This window comes from Podarcis bocagei (assembly GCF_964188305.1).
Source record: "Podarcis bocagei genome assembly, chromosome: 4".
NCBI classification, from domain to species: domain Eukaryota; kingdom Metazoa; phylum Chordata; class Lepidosauria; order Squamata; family Lacertidae; genus Podarcis; species Podarcis bocagei.
In genome coordinates, this window is record NC_138128.1 from 68,197,439 (window position 1) to 68,212,205 (window position 14,767).

The window sequence follows — 14,767 nt, forward strand, 5'->3', positions numbered from 1 at the left end:
TGCTTCACCAAATCACACGGCTTTAATTTCAACAGCACCCAAATCCAGCTTTACCTCTTGCACTCTGACTAAATTTTTTTTAAAAAACCTGTTTTATTATGCTTCTAATTATTTTCTGGTGTAGCTTAATTAAGGATTATTTAATGCCCTAATGGATTTGCTATTCTATGTGCACATGCCAGGGTTCTGATTTGGATCAGAGAGAATAAACCTGAGCCAGAAAAAGACTTTACTGCCAGGCACAAATATCCCATTTGGGTGCAAGGTTCTTGTGGCAGTGATGGTTGTGTAGCATCAGCTGCACTTTCATGAAACAGACTATCTAGACTCATGGTTCCCAACATGGGGCACACGCCCCACAGAGGAGCAATTTGATTTTTAAGGGGGGAGTTGGAGAATGAGTTATTAACAGTTAATGGCCCTTTAGGCTTCCTCCACATGAATAGTTCACTTTTTGAATAATAAGAATTGTATGTCATGGGGGGGGGGGAGGGATCAGGATTTTAGAGATGCTTAGGTGGGGCATGGCCAAAAAAAGCTTGGGACCCACTGATCTGGATGCATTTCCATTTGACTTCAGAATGGATTTTGGTGCCAAAGCAGCTTTGGTCACCGGGATCAAAGACCTGTATTGGGAGGACGGGGAAGTGTAATCCTTAATCCCTTAAAGGCTTTTGATACAGTGGTACCTCGGGTTAAGAACTTAATTCATTCTGGAGGTCCGTTCTTAACATGAAACTGTTCTTAACCTGAAGCACCACTTTAACTAATGGGGCCTCCTGCTGCTGTTCTCATCCTGAAGCTCTTAACCCGAGGTACTATTTCTGAGTTAGTGGAATCTGTAACCTGAAGCGTATGTAACCTGAAGTGCCTGTAACCCGAGGTACCACTGTACTATTGGTTATAGTATGCTCCCGGACCAGTTCTGCAAGGTGGGAGTGGGACACCCTCAAGTGCTGCAGTGCTTCCACACCCACTTAAAGGACTGGTTCCAGAAAACAGCAGTGGAAGTCTTGTGCTTTGCCGCATGGCGGTTATGCTGTGATGTACCTCAGGTTTCCCATGCTTTATAATATCTCTACGAAGCTATTGCTAAATTGAAATCTGGGGTTACAGGGTAACGTGTCATCAATACACAGATGAAACCCAACCCTATTTCTCTATGTTACTGGAAGCTGGTCAAGTTGTGCAAATGTTGGAGTGATTTCTAGGGTTGCAATGCATTGGATGATGGCTTAATCAGAATCTTGACAAGACATGCTTTATGATTGCATAACCACATCAGGTGCAACTTATTCCAATCCAAAGGAGGCTTCACTATCCGTTATCACACATGTTGGGGCAAAGCCACCCTCCCAACCAGCTGCTTTCTTGGACCAGGCTGGGGTGAGGTAGCAGTGAGGTTTGGGCCTAAGCACCAGCCTAGTATAAGTAAGCAGCAGTGATATCAGTATTAGCTGGGTGGTTCCACAGTTCAGCTCTATCACATGCAACACCACAACGGATCACTTCTGTGCATTACCCCCTTTGTAAGAGGAATTTATTTTATTTTCTCAGGAAGGAGGAGGAGAGATTCATAGGGACAGGAGGGGGATCAAAATTTGTGACGTATTTTTGATAATGCAGTAGGGGAGGGAAAGTATGTTTTATGAGCAATCCTTGCAAAAACTATATTTTCAATTAAAAACAAACAAACCCTTGCGATCTTGTTAAGCACTTGCAAGGAATGTTTGCAATACCCAGCTGAGTTTTGGGGAGGCAGGATGGTGCTTAATCATTTCTACGCTCCTATACACCTCTTTCTGCATCTTCTTATAAACTGCACCAAAGAGAATGTCTCGTTATGGAAATATGGCAAGCAACTGGATTTCATTCATCATTACCCCAATCATAAGTTACCATATTTGAGTTGAGGGCAGTTCCATGTTGAAGCATCACATCTCCTTACCCAACATCATTCCAGCATCACATCTCCTTAGCCAACATCAATGCATCTTTCTTAAGAAGTATTTACTGAGTTTTCAAAACAATGTGCGTACAAGATAAAGAATGAAGAAACATAGAATAAGAACTGTGTGGCGCACGTTATTGCAATTAGGATGAAATAGACAACAGTACACTATTGCAGATATCACGATGAAATAGATCCTGCAAAGGGACACTTTGTAAATAAGAGTGACATAACAGTAAGTTAGCTTCGCCACATAGAGGACACTGACGACATATGCAGTGTATAAAGCATATAAATGGAGACCATACAACATCTAAAAGGTCTTGTTTCATAACCCCTCTTAGAACAGAGCAACAAATGCCAAAAACTGCCCCTAGCAGTTGCAGGGCTCTGTGGGAGTCCTCATAAGGGAGCTGGTCCTGGAGGAAGAACTGTGAGGGGAGAGACTTTGTCAGGCAAGGCCTTCTTCCACCTGCCTTGCTCCACCCTCTAGTCTCTGCTTCCCAATTTGTATTGTATTATTTTATGTACTGTGGCTTGTCGTTTTTTTAGTGATTATAGTTTAGAAATTATTTATTGTAACTGTTGAGTGGATTTCTGTTTAACTTTTATACGTTGATATGATTCTTATTTTATGCTATTCTAATGATGGTTGAATGTTACTTTTATGATGTAGATTGCTTGTTTTAAAGTTTTGTTTTGTTTTCACATTTTTGTACTGCATTAGATTGTTATAAGATGTACATTGCTTCAGCTTGTAAACCGCCTTGGATATTGTAAGCTAGAAAGATGGTATACAAATTAAAAATGATGATGTTGATGAAGTGGTCCTTAAGGGTCTCGTTGCTCAGCCCTGGTGCCCCTAAATTCTTCTGGTGAAAATTCACAATTTGTTTTTTCTCTGTTTAGAAAAAAATATTGCAGGATAGGCCTCAGATCTTTCTTTGGGGTGTGCAGGTTCCTTGTCCTCCCTTCTCCAACCCTCCTTGTCTCACTTGCCAAAGAGAGTTTCTAGATGGTCTGTTTCAGAATCATTCCAGGCCTTTGATTAGTCTGGTCAGTCTGAAAGTCCTGACAATGAAAGGGTGGTGTCTGCTGAGCAAAGTCAAAATATATTACTAAATCAGTGGGATTTCTCTGGACTAGTTCACTCACTGGATATCCTCTGCCTCTCATGCTATGTCCTTACAGTGATAATTCAATGGTAGTTGTCTCTGTTTAGCGAAATGTCACAAGACAGGCCACAGCTCCTATTCACCTCAGTTATGTGGGCAGAGGGATTGATTCTCTGTGCAATAATTTTATTAGTTTTCAATTACAATAACCCAATAAAAGCCTCATTGTCAATACCAAATTATAATACCAAATTATAATACAATTATTAATGCCAAATGTTCAGATGCCAAATTATATTATTTTGTTGGCTCCCTGCATGCCAGAATTGATGATTTGATAATTTACTTAAACTCTGCATTCCATAAACTTATAAATTCCAATGACACACCAGTCATAATAACAAACCCTTATACCACAGCTGCAATTTTAATGGGTTCCATTTGCATTAACACATCAAATAATTTACAGTCCTTCAGGTGAAGCCTTCAAACTCTCTTTTTGCTCTTCTTGTGTGTGGCTATTATTCTGTCCTTATACTTTATTATGTCTATCTTTTGTCATTTGTTGCTGTTATCCATCATACCTTGGGCGGAGCTAGTATTCCATTTCTGTTTCTTAAGTTCTCCATTGCACAGTTCCAAGCTTCATTGTTTTGCAACTCAAGCAAACTGTGGGTTTCAGTGGCCTAGAAGGGCTCTCCATGTTAGCAGGGCACAGGGTTTGTTGTGACAGGTGTAAAAGAAAGAATGGTTAATAAAAGATAGTGAATTAAATCTATTATAGCAAAATATCGATTTACAGAGACTTCCCCATCCACTCTATGATTTTGCAGAACACCAGTTTGGGGGCATTGAGGCCCCAGATGAAATCCCAGTGGTTCCAGTATGATATATTTTTGTAGTAAAGTAGGTTAGAGATGCGAGAAACTAAGATGGCTGTATCTCCTGGGCTTGCAATGATGTCATTCCCACCAGACCACACTGCAGTTGGGACACTCATGTCTTCTACTTTATACAAAGGCGGAACGCTCTGGAGAGTAAAAGACAGAGGATCAATAAACACCCATAAACACACAAGTGTTCTTCGTGACAGCACCTTGACACAATTCAGACCACCTATGGGCTGTTCACAGGTTTATATGGAGGACAGATTTTTCCTTCTTCCTAACTAGAACACTCATGGACTGCTAGCATGATTTAAATTGGGATGAGTGAATCCACTGAGGCTCTCCTCGGATTAGCTGCTGTCTCCCCCCCCCCCCATTTTGCAACCAAAACCCATATAAAAATACAGTAATTGTACCTCTGTCCTCTGTAGAAATGATTTAAACCGCTTTTAGAATTTGTGGTTTATAAAATTGCAAAAAAGTGAATTTAAAAAAACCCCAAACCAATGGTGGGGGGAAACCCTGAGGCAATCTGTGTGGCAGTACAAGCTCCTCTGAAGAGCTACCCCTGTGGTCTGTGGCCCATCATGCAGCTAGAATGATGAGGAGAGGAGAAAGAGGAGAGTTCTCCTCATTTCTTTGCTGCCAGCACCATGTCCCCTTCATGGGAATGGCAGAGTGTTTGAGGTGATGGAAATGGCTCTGGGACCCCCTCCAAGCACACGGAGCTTGATCTGAGTGAGGAAAAGGAGTTTGGGAGTTGGGAGATTCACCCCACATTTTGAGGAGGGGGTAGAGTGCCTGCTTTGCATGCAGAAACCCCTGTCTGAAATCATGGAGAGCTGCTGCCTTGGTGTGACACAACTGTGAGCTAGATGGACCAGCGATCTGAATCACTGTAAGGCCACTTCCTCTGGGGGTCTCTCTTACTGCAGAGTTTGTTTCCAAGCCAGGCTTCTGCATCACCCCTGCTTATATTAAAAATAAAAATAATACTCAGGATCGGAACTGTCGTATTTGGACTAACTAAGAGTATTGGAGCTGAACGAAATAAGAATATCATTCCCTGAAATCTAGAGCACGGATTGTTTAATTTGGTATTGGATAATTGGCTTTTTTAATTGCATTATAATTTGGTATTGTATTAATGTGGCTTGTATTGGATTGTTATAAATGAAAATTAATTAAAATTGTTTTGTTTTTTTTTAAAAAAAGAACATATTGTGGAATGTGGCGTAATTAATTTCTAGTCTATGGTAAGTGATACTGAGTTTGCACTCTTCTTTAAGGGCTTAAGAACTTGTCTTCCACATCACATTCATTTAGTCTAGGATTCTTGACCCCACAATGGCCAACTGGTTATCCCCACAAACTGTAATGATCACCGGCTGCTGTGGTCTCTCCATAGTAACTATGTAATCAGAGACATTCTGCTTCTGCTTACATGGAGAGTTGTAGACAAGCTAGTCCTAATCTGAGTAAACCTACTGAAGCTATACATGGCTAACTCAAGTTCGTCCATTTCAATGGGTCTACGCTGAATAGATCTAAGTTGGATACAACCCATTTGAGGGTTGTTATGAGAATATGACAGGGAGGAGGAGAACCAAGTATGAGCTCCATGGAGGAAAAATGGAATACATATAAATTAGTGAAGAAACTTATTTTTTCACCTAAAAATTGTTCTCTCTTACCTGGTTATATCTTGCCTCATTCTTGTTCCCATAGTCAAAATACCTGAATAACCCCGAATCTCTTATCTATCAAAATAATAGGAGAGCCATAGAATTAGATAATGCATTATACATATTACTGAACATTGTGAAAACTCTGCCACTGCTGGTATTATCAGCAGACAGCTTGAAGCAGAACAATAGTACCAACTTAAAATGGTTTAATTGTGGTTAAGGGCTTCCCAGGGAATGTTACGCACACTAACAATTCCAGTATTCTTTGGTGGAAGCTCTAACAGTTAAGTGTTATATCGGGTCCTCCCTTAAAGAGGGCACGTATTGCAGTGAGACCTGGACAATCGACTCCCTGTGTTGTGGGTAGGTATAATTGGTCAGCCACAACATCCTATTGGTAGGTCCCTCATACCTGGGTGCAATCTGGCCAATGGGACGCAGTCCAAACGGTTCAAGGGACCTATTTATACCCATGCAAGCTTCCCCTTTCGGCGCGTTCATTCGGAACACCAGTCCACCTCTCCCTACTTTTAGGGCTTTGTGCTTGACCTTGCTATCCTGTCGTGTGTCGTCTGTCGTTGGGATAGGGGCATGGCAGGAGTTTTCCCCACTTGGCTGATTGGCTGTTGCCATTTGGGTTTCGCCTGCCACTTAGCAAATCATCACAATTTGTAAGGTTGCGGATAGGCTCTGGTTCAAGTGATAGGGATGGGAGAATGCTCTCGCCATCCCTATGTAAGGGTATTCCGTTAAAGGAATCCAGGGACTCAATGGTTTGGTCAGCCCCTGAGAGGGGGTTGTGCCTGTGCCTTATTGCAGGGGGACATTTGGGTGGCGGAGATAGCCTGTTCCCGGCTTTCCGCTTATCCAGGTGTTCACCTTTGGCTGGCCTATGCTGGAACCCTGGGTCAGTGCTAATAGTACTAAACAACTATTTTACTTTTAAAAGACAACTGAAGGCAGCCCTCTTTAGGGAAGTTTTTAATGTCTGATGATGTACCGTTTTTAATATTCAGTTGGATGCTTCCCAGAGTGGCTGGGGAAACCCAGCCAGATGGGCGGGGTATAAATAATAAATTATTATTATTATTATTATTATTATTATTATTATTATTATTATTATTATTATACCTGCACGGCAGGGAGCTAGTTGAACCAGAACCTATGCAACCATTAACTTTCTGTAAAGACTCTCCTCCCTGGAAGAGAGGGGAGTGGTTGTGGGCGGGAGCCCGAGCTCCGCCCCTAGCAGGGGGCGTTATCCCCCTGCCTCCTTCTCTCACCTGGCTGGCGCCCACGCCCCTCGGCAGGCACCCAACCAGGTGCCTCCGAGGGGGCGTTTACAGCAGCTTTTTGCTGCGGCACCAGCTCCTCCTCGGCCTCATTCTTCTTTCCTTTGTCTCGTCGCAAGTCACCCATCCTCCACTCCCTTTGAGCTCAGGATCTTAGTTCATTGGCCTTGCTATGGACCTTAGGTTGGTCGCCCTGGTTGACCAGGGGGCCTGGCAGGAATTTTTCCATTTGGCATTTGGCTTTTTGGTTTTTTTGCCTACCTCGTAGCAATCGTCACAACTTTCGTGGTATTAGTGGGTAGGTTAGGCATTGGAATAATGTGTTGTGGTGTGTTGAAGGGCTAGGTGTGGCCATCGCCTATGCCTTCAATATTTGGGTATTCCGTTAAAGGAATCTGGCGGTCGTGTACTCTGTCCGATGCCTGCTTGGCGGGAGGCCATGGCACGACCCTCGGTGACATCAGGGGAGAGCCTATAGTTGGATTAGCATCAACAGGCTCCACCTACTGGTGAATAAACCCCCTTGTTTTAGACATCCAATGCCTAAGCCAATACCTTTTCACTGCTGTAATCAATAAAGTTGTGGCCTTTTCTTGCCCATTAACCTTATATCACGTGTCCTTGCATATTCATTCCACATTGCGGGGGTCGGGTCCTCGAACCACAATCAATAAAGTTGTGGCCTAAATTCTGCCAAAAACCAAAACCAAAATTTGAGGCCAGTGTGAATTTATTTAGGGGGGAGGTTTCTGGGTCTGAATACACAAATGCAGTCAATATGAGTTTGCAATTTTTGACGGACCATAGAACCATAGAACCCTCTTGACCACCACATCTGCTTAAAAGTGCACAACTCTACCTGTTTCCAGTGTAGAAAGTTTTTAGATGATGTTGCATCTGGATAATGAGCTGTATACACATCTGCACGACTCTGTGAGAAACATTTGATTTGAAAAGCAAACACATTTTTAAAATTTATTTTTAAAAATAATAATCTGAGGAACAGGCAAAGGAAACTACGTCTGTAACTAGTCTAGAAATAAGGTGAGTAGGATAGCATACAACATGGGTAGGCAAACTAAGGCCCAGGGGACGGATCCGGCCCAATCGCCTTCTAAATCCAGCCTGCAGACGGTCCGGGAATCAGCGTGTTTTTACATGAGTAGAATGTGTCCTTTTATTTAAAATGCACCGCTGGGTTATATGTGGGGCCTGCCTGGTGTTTTTACATGAGTAGAATGTGTGCTTTTATTTAAAATGCATCTCTGGGTTATTCGTGGGCATAGGAATTCGTTCATTCCCCCCCCCCAAAAAAAAATATAGTCCGGCCCCCCACAAGGTCTGAGGGACAGTGGACCGGCCCCCTGCTGAAAACGTTTGCTGACCCTTGGCATACAATTATGCATGGTGCAGAGGGAGAGGGTTTGGGGTTTCACCCTCTTGTATCTCAAGAACCTGAAGCCACCCAGTGAAGCTTTTGGTTGGCAGATTCAGGACAGACAAAACAAACAATCTTTGCCACCCAGTGCATAGCTCAGCTGGGAATTGGCTTCTGCAAGATGCAATGCTGGCTTTGAAAGGAGTTGAGAAAAAATCACAGAAGACAGATCAGTCAGTGGCTGCTTGTCAAGGTAATGTCCAACCCCAATGCTGTGCTTTTGAAAGTATTAAAAGCAGTGCCATTTTTTCTAGAAAAAGAGTTCGCCTCCCTCTTTCTCTTAGAATGGCAACAGTGCCCACCTAAGAGGTGCCGGTGAGTTCCAGCTGAAAAAAGACCCTGACTTAAAGTATTTTAAAAGCCCAGTCATACTGCTACTCCTTTGATTATATCTGACTTTCTTGTTGTATGGTATTTTGTGTTTGCATAGTACTTAGGGGATTGGTTTACATGAAATGCTAAGCTAAAAACCTTGGCTTAGTTCCAAGTGTGAAGATTCCTGGAAAGGAGTTTTGCTGTATTCCTCTCGGGGTCCTCCTGCTCTTGCCCTGCTGTGAGCTAAGCCATGGTTTGGCTTAGCATGTCACGCAAACACAAGTTCATGGTTTGTTTCCAGTCTAGACAAACCCTGAGCTGTAAACCCAGGAACTCTAATCTCTCTGGGATCCCATTTGCTCACCTTTCATGTTTAGCAATGGTCACCTGAGGTGCTCCACATCTGCCTCGCTCAGGTTTCCAAGACTGAGATAGCACCACCTTGTGGTGGTAGTGGGGAATAGAGGGGACACATTGCAATGAGAAAAGGACTGGAGCAGGAAGCTATGCAGTTTCAGTGAGAATGAGGAATTTGGGCAAACACCAGGGATTTCAGAAAACGTTTGAAGTGTAGTAGAAATGACTGGCTGACAGCTGTGTGTTTTTTCCCATCAGAGCCTTTTTGTGCGGATAAGGGAGGGAATATGGGAGTATTTAGCCTCCCCAAAACTCATCCAGGCTTGTAGAGGAGGCAGATTCAGCCGCAGTTGCCCAATATCTGACACCCATCCCGAGGGATTGTGGGGGCAGAGGGCATTGAGTGGAAAACACACACGCCTAGGTAACTTTCCGAATGTCATCGTCATGAGCAGAGGCTCCTGCTTATTTTTAAAGATAAAATTCGGACTTATTTAGCAGGCTTACTTTGAACTAGCGGAGAGAAAATAACTTGCAAATTTAGCCACTGAGAAGGATTAGATCTGGAGAAAGACTTTTGCTACAACTTAAGACGCTGCTTGGGATATGTGAGTAGACTTTAAACCTAACAAATGAAAAGGATGGTGTGGAATCTGGACCATGAGTTAATTAAGAGGAGGATGAAAGGACGCCCCGGTTTGATTTATTGTATCAGCGTAGAAGCAACATTTCAGAAACAGCTGGAGAGACGCCAAAGAACTTTGGATGTTTGCCTGAGATTTATGGTGGAGTGGAGTGACGCAGTTTAAAATCTGCAAGCAGCCACAGAGAACTGAAAGTAACTTTGCTAAGTCTGACCAGCTTGTTGCATCAACATATGGATTACCGGTAATTATATAGTCCCAGGGGGAGGTAAGCCTTTAATGTTCTATTTCTTGATATCTGTATTCCCAGTTATATTTGGTAAAACCTCCCCCAGAAAGGCTACTACTTAAAAAACAGCTGGTTTGGAAAAGCATTTGGTAGCTGCTTTGATTTGTTTATATGTGGTCTGAGTGTGGACTTGGCAGCTACCTTCAGTGGGAAAAATCCTGGACTGAGTTGTTAAGATCTGGCAGAAATATCAGCTTGCAAAGAGATGCTGCGAACGCGTAGAGGGGAACCCAGGAGAGTTGCCAAGGGCTGCTGGCATCTCTTTGTTTGAGACTTTGAATATTACGGCCCTTGAGAGCAGAAATATAATATGGATTTCAACAAGGAAGATTCCACACAGATTTATAAAAGCGAAAGTTGAACAGACCAGTGGCTGAAGTAATAAAAATAAATAAAAGACAGAAGGATTAACATTGGAGTGGTTCACTGAAGAATTATGAAATGCAATGCGACATTGGTTGATCAGCACTCCGCGAACTTCAGAGCATGGGAAGGCACTCAAAAAGATAGATAATTCAGCATTTGTATTTGGCTTTTTTATGATTAATTGTAATTTGGAATGTTTTAATGTGGTTTTAATTGGTTTAAAATGGAAAATTTAATAAATATTATTTCCAAGAAGAAGAAGAAGAAGAAGGGGAAGAACAAAAAATGTGCACAGATTTGTTTCATTGAAAACACATTCTGATCTGAAATCATATCATGTGCAATCTGGACATATGCAAACATGCCAACCCACGAAGGCTGCAATGCCATACACGTTTTCCAGAAAGTAAGTTCCATTGAAGTCAGTGAGACTTGCTTCTGAGTAGGCCTGCATAGGATTGTGGTGTAATGGTGCAATTCTAGGCGTATGTACTCAGGAGTAAGTCTTCTTATGTTTCCAAGCACAATTCAAAGTGTTGGTGCTGATCTTTAAATCTCTAAATGGACTCAGGCCAGTATACCTGAAAGAACATCTCCACCACAATCGTTCTGCCTGGACATTGAGATCCAGCACCGAGGGCATTCTGGCGGTTGCCTCACTGCAAGAAGAGTAATTGCAGGGAACCAGGCAGAGGGCCTTCTTGGTAGTGGCGCCCGCCCTGTGGAACGCCCTCCCATCAGATGTCAAGGAAATAAACAACTATCTGACTTTTAGAAGACATCTGGTCAGCCTTGTTTAGGGAAGTTTTTAATGTTTGATGTTTTATTGTGTTTTTAATATCCTGTTGGAAGCCGCCCAGAGTGGCTGGGGAGGCCCAGCCAGTTGGGCAGGGTATAAGTAATAAATTATTATTATTATTATTATTATTATTATTATTATTATTATTATTTCTGTTCAACAGGAGTTTTCCAGTGTGTAAAGCATTTTCATCTGACTCTAACCAAGATTTCAATTAGCCATGGAATTTTTGCTCCCTTTGGAAGTTTTTTGCCTCAAAAACGAAAACTTGTGAAAAGTACAACATATAGCTAAACCAGTAATCAACTATTATGCCTTCTTCACACATCTACATACCATATTTAGATTTGTTGCATTGAATCCACCCGAAATAGTGAACATGAGGCGCACACATAATTTCTGCATAAAAGAAGTGCGACATAATTTCTGCATAAAGTCTCTCACAGGCTTGCGAGACAAAGCAAATTCTCCTCTGGCAAGCATGCTCTGTAAAGATATAAAGACCTTACATATAATGAAGCTTTCATAAAGTGGCAAAATAAGCTACATGCCTCTAGGGAATTCCTTCTCCCTGGCTGCACCTCCTAAAAGGTTTAAATCGGAGACCAGGAGGAGGAAACCATGTGGTGACCATGTGCCCTCAGTGTGCCTGCATGTGCCAGCTGCACCTGCTCCATCTCCAACCTTCCCACATTCGCTGATAACACCCAGATCCAGTTACAGGGAGGTTTGTACGCCTGTCCAACCAAATCTACTTAAAAGTCCCCTTCAGACCTTCCAGTTCAATGCAGGAAGGTTGGGGGTGTGGACAGTGACAAAGCTGCATGCTCCGGCACCAGGGATAGAGAGTAGGTGGGGGAGTGGCTGGCGCGCATCCCAGGGGCGTGGCACGTCAATTGTGGGGGCATGGCGTGAGCCCTGTGGGGGCATGGCATGAGCCTGGGGGGGTGATGCACCGCCCGCAGGGGCATGGTGCGCGTCCAGTGGGCTTGACGCATTGCTCACGGGGGCGTAGGCCCTGGCATGGTGGGGGGTGCGTGGCATGTGTCCGGGGTGGCCACGATTGTAGCCCCCTCCTCGATGGTGCCTGGGCTGGTGCGCTCTCCCCACGCCCCCCTTCCTCTGCCAGTGGGTGTGGATAGGCTCATCTATTTCATTTTTCTCTGTTTCTCATTCTCCCATGCTTAAGCTCAGTTCTGCATAATTCCCACATCAAGTTTGTGATTAAAAAAAACAAAACAAGTCTGCATGGAAATTTCTGAGCAATGCACATTTTTGTATGGAATGTTGCCGAGCACACATAATTTTTGCAGAGCAATTTTCCCTATTATAATGCATTTTGTATGTTATTTTCACTATTTACTGTATATGAATATTTTACCCTGGTTTATGCATTTTTTGGTACATATTACTTGGCCAGAGAACCATAATTTGGAGATGAGCAAATTTTGAAAGGGGGTTGAGTTTCCATTTGCAAATTCTTGATTTCCGCGGTCATAAAATAGTGATTGACGGGTACCTTGGATGAGTATTCAGGAAACATGGGGCTTATTTTCAACATAGGGCTTGTTGCATGCTGAAGAGAAATCACAGGAGCCAGGGCAAAAAACATGTTGACTTTCTGAGACAGTTCTGGTATGACTGAAAATGCGATGAAACCTGAAAGGGAGAGGAGGGCGAACGAGAAAAACACAGTGGGCGTTTGGAGCTGCTGATAACCATGTTAAGAAATTCATTCACCAGTTTAAAGGGTACTCCCTGCAAAGGCAGACTTAGGGTAGCACAACCGGCTTGGTCACACTAGGTGCAGATCCTTGGGGGCTCTGCTACTATAATTAAAGGCATTGAATTTTGGCATTTCACAGGGCACCACTGAAATGAGATCCACCTCTGCTCCCTGGCCCTATAGCAGAGGAGAACCTGTGGTCCCCCTGATGTTGCTGCAACACAACTCCCATCATTCCTGGCTGGAGCTGATGGGAGTTGGAGTCCAACAGCGTCTAGAGGACCACAGGTTCCCTATATCTGCCTTATATGGACACTGGAGCTGCTGTTAGGAAACTGAGGGGCAGTGAAGAGTGGAAAAACCCAACCCTCACCCCTCTTCACTTTAGGTTGAAGCCAGTTGCCAGTAAAGTAATGTAGGTGATTCTTTAAAAGTTTCTCTTTTACAGATATACTCATTAGGTGAATGAACAGATTTACAATGAACTCTGCCCCTGGAACTACCGAAAACTACATAACAAGATCCTTATATCCAGTGTTATTTTTCTGGGGGGAAAGGTGTCAGAAGGTGTCAGAACTCACCATGAGTTCTCTTACAATGGCAATGGCGCCCACCTGAGAGGTGCTGGAACTGAGTTCCGGTACGTTCTGGCTGAGAAAAGAGCCCTGCTGATACCTATTCTAGACTTCAGGTCATATAGGCATTTTTTAAAAGGTATCACTACACATCAACTGTAATATAATCTAAGTTATATGGGACAAGCACTGAGCTCTGTTTGCCTTGTTACTGTAAAGCCCTAAAATGGACCTCACACTGGGAAGGTCTGGACCATAGCTGTGTGAGCAGCAGGGTCAGAGTTGTCACGATAACTGTGGGACTTATTGTAAGGTTTTATTCTGTACCATAACAGGTTATTTTCATTCCCACTGAATAGCTGATGGTTGCAGGGCGGGGGGACCCAGAAGGCCAATTGAAAACTGGATCTGGGATGCATCTAGCCTGGGGGGTGGTTATTTCTGATCCCTGGTCTACTAGAAACCATATCCACCCGATATTCCCTCGAGAGTCCAATGTAACCTATAGGTGAGTCAAGCAAGATCGTGAAGGGAATGCAGGCAAATCAGTGCTGACAGATTCACAAAATCATTGCCAGTGCTGGGGGCAAGACTTGAATCCTTACAGCTGGCTCCAGAATCCAGAAGGGCAGAACACAGGACATTTTTTTTTGAAAGAGAGAGGACAAGAGAAAGAGACAAAAATGGACCAGTCCACTTTAGCATACCAATGGTAGCGCCTTGAGAGTAGCCTACGTAATACAGTTGCTTCTGCCCAGTTTTCTTCAGAATGAAGTTGATCATTGCTGGAAGATCATAGATGGCCATTTCATGGAAACTGAAGAAAAGGTTTAAATGTTATGGTAAAATTAGTGACACCTCTTCATCTGAACTCCTAGATGTTCACCCAGAGTTGCCTTCTGGAAGGTTTTGCTTGAAATGTGGGTGCAGAACCAGGTGATGGCGCCACCATCCCCATTCTCCACTTTAATTTTGCAGCGGTTGCTTCCAGCAACAGAACATCACTAAACATCACACCCACACCCCGTTTTTTCACTTCACACATGAATCTCATGAAGAACCATCACACATAAAAGCAGGCTGTAGGATGTGAAGATGTTCAGTATGTAGACTTCTACTTCTTTCCACACATTCTGGAATTGTGCAGGTCACAGTACGTATGTGGAAATCCAACATGCGTAGAGATCTATAGCTTTTAGTTACTTTCCTGCTCAGTGTAACCCTATTGAAATTAAGGGTATGATGAGGGAAGGGGAAGGGATTTGATTCAGATTGCATTGAAACCTGAATTTTTCAAATTCGCACTTTCTAAGACAATATGACAA

At 43.2% G+C, this 14,767-nt stretch overlaps 1 protein-coding gene across 3 annotated transcripts in view; it reads right to left on the reverse strand.

The window, feature by feature from the left end:
* Nucleotides 1–3,235: 3,235 nt before the first annotated feature.
* LOC308584743 (lipase member M-like) overlaps nucleotides 3,236–14,767 on the reverse strand; it is a 29,693-nt gene continuing 18,161 nt past the window's right edge. For all 3 annotated transcript variants that reach the window (XM_081189760.1, XM_081189761.1, XM_081189762.1), the window contains exons 5-10: nucleotides 14,150–14,259; nucleotides 12,661–12,800; nucleotides 11,478–11,627; nucleotides 7,793–7,864; nucleotides 5,648–5,713; nucleotides 3,236–4,096 (exon numbers count right to left, since the gene is read on the reverse strand). In XM_081189760.1, the coding sequence (XP_081045886.1) occupies nucleotides 3,863–4,096; nucleotides 5,648–5,713; nucleotides 7,793–7,864; nucleotides 11,478–11,627; nucleotides 12,661–12,800; nucleotides 14,150–14,259 (772 nt within the window). In that variant the 3' untranslated portion in view covers nucleotides 3,236–3,862. The remainder of the gene's footprint in view (nucleotides 4,097–5,647; nucleotides 5,714–7,792; nucleotides 7,865–11,477; nucleotides 11,628–12,660; nucleotides 12,801–14,149; nucleotides 14,260–14,767) is intronic.